This window comes from Ochlerotatus camptorhynchus, unplaced genomic scaffold (genome assembly GCF_037179485.1).
Source record: "Ochlerotatus camptorhynchus isolate MF236.1 unplaced genomic scaffold, CSIRO-AGI_Acam_v1.1 ptg000414l, whole genome shotgun sequence".
NCBI lineage: Eukaryota > Metazoa > Arthropoda > Insecta > Diptera > Culicidae > Ochlerotatus > Ochlerotatus camptorhynchus.
This window is the reverse complement of record NW_027040900.1, coordinates 477970-485185: the sequence shown is the minus strand read 5'-3', so window position 1 is coordinate 485185 and position 7216 is coordinate 477970. Positions and strand designations below refer to the sequence as shown.

The 7216-nt window shown below is 42.4% G+C and overlaps 1 protein-coding gene across 1 annotated transcript; it reads right to left on the bottom strand.

Moving 5' to 3' along the window:
- Positions 1–308: 308 nt before the first annotated feature.
- LOC135711003 (uncharacterized) lies at positions 309–1961 on the bottom strand (the record flags this gene model as incomplete). The annotated part of the gene is made up of 5 exons (XM_065233741.1): positions 1956–1961; positions 1355–1638; positions 864–961; positions 614–697; positions 309–556 (listed from the first exon to the last, which is right to left on the bottom strand). Coding segments are annotated over exons 1-5 (720 nt in total), but the record flags the coding sequence as incomplete, so codon positions are not given.
- Between the last annotated feature and the right edge of the window lie 5255 nt (positions 1962–7216).

Below are 7216 nucleotides of genomic sequence, written 5' to 3'. Positions count from 1 at the left end.
GAATATGTTTCGCCATAGTCAAACCCTCGTCGTTGGCTAAAACCGCGTGCCACCAAGCGGGCCTTATAGCGGTCAGGCTGTCCGTTAATCCCTCGCTTGATGCGGAACACCCACTTGCAGGTAATAGGGGTCCGATTCTCAGACAACTTCGTGAGAACCCAAGTACTGTTCTTTCGAAGCGATTCCATTTCATCCTCCACAGCGGCTTTCCACTTTCGCCAGTCCGATCGCTTTTGGGCCTCTGCTAAGGAATTCTGAACTTTATCAACATATCCTGTCGCGTTCAGGGCATATGCTGCATATTTTACCTCGTAGTCATCATGCCACTTCGGCAAGGTTCGCTGGCGTTGTTGTCGTGGTTCACCTTGACGAGCACTGCTCGCTTCATTCTCCGGTTCAACAGGTGCATCTTCACTTCCGGTGCTCAAACTTCTGAACTCATCATCCGTCTCTCCGACTTTATCATCGTTATCAACCGATTGCACGTAACTCTCAGCTGAATTATCGCATGACTTTTCTTCCTCCGGATACTGGAAAACATCACAATACGGAACCTCTGTGAATAGTGATTGGACATGAGGCGAGACATCACACGAATAAAGTCTCGACATACCTCCAAACCTTTGAACCAAGGAATGTTGCACGATACTCTCGGACAAGTTTATCGAACTGCAAAAAGTGTTGCTGCAAACTTCCACTGTCGAAACAAAGAGTCAGCATCTTTCGTTTGAGGTGCATCCTACTCGCGATGCTGCGTCGTTCAAAAACCCGTCGCAGTGCATCCCAAATGTCCTTGGGATGTTTCTTGTCCTGGATATACTCGAGTTGTGAGTCATGGATCCGGGAAACAAGGAGTGACTTACATTTCCGATCGAGTTTTGCTCGCTTTTCTCGCTCGACTTCTTTCCGCTTCTTTACCTCCTGAGTGTCACTTGCCACGTCCTTCAGCGTTTCCACCTCACTGGCAAGTGTCCGAACAGAAACAGAAACTCCATCAGCCTTCCTTAACCATTAGTTCTTTCTTCTTCGAACCCTTGACCAGCATCAGCAACGAGTTCAACTTGGGCCGATTGGAAAAAAATGACTTGAATTCCTTTTCCACCTGCTTGACGTAGGGAGTTTCATTGTCCGTTGAGGCTTTTCCTAGGGCTAAGATCAGCAGTTCGAACGGCAACTTCGATGGAAGTGGATGTGCGTTGCCGTCTCCTCCATTATGCACTTGATGTGTGTGGCCCCCACTTCGGTTTCTCGTTGGCTAAGTGTTTTATGAACAGCGCTGACGATATCGAGTGATTGGTAGCGATCTTGTGAGCTCAATCACGTCTCATGACGATCCTGTATTTGGTCTTAACACGGCCGTCGACGAAGATAATCTGTCGGCTTGATTTGTTCTTCGTCTTCCTGACCGGTTTTCACTTCGATTTCTTCCGGTTGTTCGTTGATGGGTTTGAAGTCCGGACGAGGATGGCACTCACCGGAAACATTGGTAGCGGTTACTTCAACGTCCTCCTCCTCTTCGGCTTCGGAAATGACGGTGGCTGCTCTGGCTGAACATTCCGCGGGGTAATGGTTGGTAGCATTGCCGTTGGAGCTGGAATTGAGTGCTAATCGGTTGTTGTCGAACCGGGGAGATGTTTTCTAAATCGGAAACTGTAGCGGCAGATTTTATTGGAGGGGCCACTTTCAATGGGACTGCTGTTACGACTACTGGATCAGTCGATGCTGATGGGATCGTTGCATTATAGGTGAAATTCCAAATGTTCAAAAGAATAACAGTTTGGAGAGCTTGTTTGATCAGCGATGATCCTTTTGAAGTGACTGGCTGCTGATGAGGAAGAACAACTGCTGAAAGCTGGCTGGAACTGTAAGTTCTTGCTGGTAGTAAGCAGGCACCGGCCATAATACACTGAAACCTCCATTAACGAAGTCTTTTTTTTACGCAGTATTCAATTTACGTCCATCTTTTTACGAAGTAAATCCCAAAAAAACGAGTTTTCTTTTTACGAAGTAAATTCCAAATAACGAGTTTTTTTTGCGATTATTGGAATCTGGGAAAAACTGTGAAATATCCCACAATATGGGTATCTTTGGGATTGCAGTGACATGTAGGAACTGGAAATCTATGTCTGACGCCATTTTGAAATTCAAGATGGCGGCATCCGGTTACATAAAAACTGGAAAATACTTTTAATATCCCACAATATATTTCACAGTTTTTCATGAACCGATGCCACAATCTTGGATTTCAAAATGGCGTCAGACATACAGGGTTATTCTGCGTGGCGAATGAGATGAGGTGACTTGAGTAACTCGTGTCACCCGATTCCAGCTGGTGAGTGAGGTGAGAAAAGTCACTTGGGATGAACCCGATGAACTCTCACCTTATTCTCACAGTCGTATTTCGGTGACAAAAGTCGTACTGAAGTGACGATTTTATCGTCGAGTCGTAACCTCCGCTGCAGTCGATGGATGTGAACGTTAGAGTTATATAGGCGATGGTTGTTGTTTTCGGTTTTTATTACTTCTAAATTTGTTTCAATCAACTTTTTTATTGTTTCCAGCCAATAATTTCTTCGGCTTCCTCAATATGGGTATTTTTGGAGTCGGGGTGACGTGTAGATACCGGAAATTCATGTGAGGTATTTGAGAGAATTTACAAGTTTTTCTCTAACTGGAAGCCGCCAAATTGAATGGCTTCAGACATCGATTTCCGGTCCACCGTTCTAAAAATACCCATATTGAGGGTAATTTTGCAGTATTTTCTTTAACCGGAAGCTGGTATATGGGTCATTCCAGCTCAAGTGGGTACACCACCTGTGGTCGATGTCACCGATTTTAGCCAAACTTGGTCAAGGCGCTTATTTTGGAATTCTGAACAAACAAACAAATTCTGATTTTGCTCTAAAGTACCTAGATCCTTCTGGGCTACAACCCTGGATTTTCGAGATTTTTAAAAAATTCAACTTTCAGGTGAGATTACTCCACAACCAAATGAGCTATTCGTGATCTAAGAACGTCAACTTGAAGTTTTTTTTTTAATAAACAATACATACTTTTGGTTGCATCGCCAACTTGAGGTGAATCCTAACCGAATACCCTTCCCAACCCTCCAACTCCGTAGCACTTATGAGGGTGTCGCTAAGTCGGTGGCCTCTCGTTAAGTAAGTACTACATCAACATTTCCTTCCCTATCCCTAGTTATGGTAAAGATGGGCGTGGCCGGGAATAGCGACAGTCATGCTTCTGTTACTCTTGTTTAGATTGGAACCAATGTTTACTCCCCAGCATTATTCCTGAAAGTAGTCTAACTGAGAATTCCAGAAGGGACGTGAGTGTCGCTAGTATCCAATCTACGAAGTATATCATAACAACGCTAACGCTAACGCTAACGCTAAGAACGTCAACTTGAAGGTTTTTTAATGTACATTCTTATATGTGTAAAAACATTTTGTTTTTGTTATAGTACTTACAGTAAACAGACTGATTATCGGCAGGTATCCAAATTGTCATAAAATGGCCTATTTTCACCATGCGCGAGATTTTTTGTTTCTTAATATTTTGGGCTCAAACTTTCACCACACTTTGGAAAACTCTTCTACTTTATGTGTTTCCAAGGGCAAATGATTTGGACAAATAGTTTTTGAGTTATCGCCAGATGAGTGAGAGGTAGTTTTGACTTTTATGGTGAAAAATCAATGTATTTAATATATTTTTATTTTTCTTGAATTCCTTCGCGCTTATGGCACAATAATATTTTTATGTTATTTTTCACATGTTCTTGGCTGAATTCTCATTCTATGAAATCATAACTACCTCATTTATTTACTTCTGTCCATAATTGAATTGTGGTCCTAAAAGTGAAAAATACGTTCCTATGGAATACAGCCATAGATTGGCAGGTATATAAAATTACAGTTGTGGATGACAGCTGCTACTTGGATAATACCCTTATTTGAGTATATTTACCCTGTACCCTGTCTGGAATGACCCATATTGAATTCAGGTTTCCAGTCCTTACACTTGACCAAGATTCCTAAAATACCCATACTAAGAGATATTTGACTTAATTGACAGACATCGATTTCCAGCCCTTACACGTCACCCCGACTCCAAAAATACCAATATTGTGCGATATTTGACAAAATTTCCAAGTTTTTTTCCAACCGGAAGCCGCCATATTGAATTTAAAAAACCCGAATTTATCCACCTATGGTGTGATCAGATCCTTCTTACTTATTCAAGTTTATTTATTTTATTGTCATTATCAGTGACCAAGCCCCCCACCCCCGTGTCATCCAGTGACGCTACGCCACTGCCTGGGGGTACCCGGAATATATCCGGGTGTAGTCTATTTGGTGAGGCTACACCCGGAACATGTCCAAGTGTGTCCAATGTGGTCTGGAACACTTAACACGACTTGCATTGATCTTATTTTTGAATTCTGTAGTAATTTGATGTGTCGCATGATGGTTTTGATACGTTTTCCGTTAAATCCAGCGTGAAGGTCCATATTCACCGGATCTTATTCCGGCCATATCTCCGGAACCGGTTCACCGATTCCAAAACCGTTCAATAGCGTTTAATGGGACCCCAAGACCTATCATTTGGCGCCGAGTTTGTCCAAATCGGTTGAGCGGTTGCTGAGAAACGTGAGCGCATTAATTTTGTTACATACACACACACATACACACATACACACATACACACGTAACACACACACACACACACACACAGACATGTTCCGATCTCGTCGAGCTGAGTCGAATGGTATATGATGGTTTTGATACGTTTTCCGTTAAATCCAGCGTGAAGGCCCATATTCACCGGATCTTATTCCGGCCATATCTCCGGAACCAGTTCACCGATTCCAAAACCGTTCAATAGCGTTCAATGAGACCTCAAGACCTATCATTTGGCACCGAGTTTGTCCAAATCGGTTGAGCGGTTGCTAAGAAACGTGAGCATTCATTTCGTTACACACACACACACACACACATACACACACACACACATACACACATACACACGTACACACACACACACACAGACATGTTCCGATATCGTCGAGCTGAGTCGAATGGTATATGACACTCGGCCCTCCGGGCCTCGGATCGATAGTCGGTTTTTCAAGTGTAAGAAGGGTAAAAGGCGTCAGACATCGATTTCCGGTCCTCAAACGTCACCATGACTTCAAAAATACCCATATTGATGAGTATTTGACAGAATTTTTAAGTTTTTCTCGCACCGGAAGCCGCCATATTGAAATTCAAAAAGGCTTCAGACATCGATTTCCAGTCCCTACAAGTCACCCAGATACCAAAAAATACCCATATTGTGGGGTATTCGACAAAACTTTCAAAAAATCTTTTTTATGAAGTAAAACCCAAATGTTTTTTTACGCCTGTTTCGATGTACGAACCTCCGGTGTGGTTCGTAAATGGAGGAATACACTGGAACCTGGAACCTAATTTAAAAAAAAAAACACGATTGGAACGATCCCAATTTTTCAAATCTTTGTCCGCAATCGAAAACAACAAACAGCCAAAACTGAAAGGGCCTAGCACAGGCCGAACATTTTCAATCTATTTTATGTCGTTTTCGTTTTTGCGGTGTAGCACTGGTGTAGTGTAAGCAGGAATAAGCGCGAGTCTTTGACAGCTCAACATCATTTGTTTGTAAACAAAGGTGCATTCTATATCTACACCCTAAAATATTTCGGTGTACGGCAGTGTAGCACCGGTGTAACTACACCGCAAAAACGAAAACGACATTAATGATGTGTTTATGCATGATGCCCTTTTCGAAAAACAAAGCAAACTGACATTTCGGCGAATGAACACCGAGTCACTTTGCAACTCACATAATAATGAACCTCTCACGTCACCCAAGTCGACTGTCGGAATCGAGTGAGAAGAGTGATGTGACTGCGAGGTGACAATTGTCGTCTCACTTCATTCGCCACGCAGAATAACCCTGATAGATTTTCAGTTCCTACACGTCACCCTGATTCCAAAAATACCCATATTGTGGGGACTTGACAGTATTTTTCAGTTTTTCATGAACCGGATGCCGCCATCTTGGATTTCAAAATGGCGTCCGACATAGATTTTTAGTTCTTTCACGTCACCCTGATTCAAAAAATACCCATATTGTGAGATATTTGACAATATTTTCAAAAACCTCTTTTTACGAAGTAAATCCCAAATAACGAGTTTTCTTTTTACGAAGTAACTAAATCCCAAATAACGAAGTTTTTTTTACGCACTAATTCGATTTACGAACCCCCGGTTTGGTTCGTAAATGGAGGTTCTAGTGTATTCAAGCTATTCGAAAGCCTCAGGATACACTTGGGCTTACTTTGTTTAAAAACAAAACTGACGTTTAATATGAGAAGCATATTCTTAAGCGTAAATGGAGTAAGCAGAGAAAAAAATCGATGAACGCCTATTAAATGTTGAGGTACAATGAGTAACTCGCGAGTTACTCGCTGCAAAAAAGCAACTCAGAGTAAACCTGTCTCACCCCTTGATTTAGACCAATGTGACGTACGCCTGATCCGGTTCTTTAACTACTTTGGAGGATTTCATGTCATTGCAATAGCTTCTTGTAACCGATAATGAACGATCGTCGGTCGTAGCTTGTTGTGATGTAAGGGGCACGGTGGCCTAAGAGCGACTGTTTTTTCTTATTGAGCAGAAGATCGTGGGTTAGAACCCAAGCATTACTGTGTTGATAGGGTCGCGTCATTTGCTTAACAGGCTTTAACAGATCGCATCACTTCCCAATGTGAATCCAAATCTAACTTACCCTTCCCACTAACAAAAACGTCCTTTCCGTAACAACCGTGGAGATGCAAAGGTAGACTCGGTATCTTGTAAAAACGGCTGTTGAAATAACAATCCTTTCCCTCCCAGATGACGTGGCCGTGACGTAACGTAAGGACGTGGCCGGCACCGTTATTGACCTCAAAAATAAGAATTCTCTGGATTTTGTACACTAAATCTGGTCAATCACGGAGTAGCAACTACTGAAATGTATCGTCATCAATGGTCATGCTCATGCTCATGCTCGGCAAAGTTGTTCAAGTGAATAAGCCTTATTGGATGGTGTTCATCACACTAAAATAATGTCTCACCAAGTGGCGCTAATGTGTCATTTAGTGGACAAAAGCTCAAAATGTTCTCACCAGACGGCGCAAAAACAACTTTACACGGCG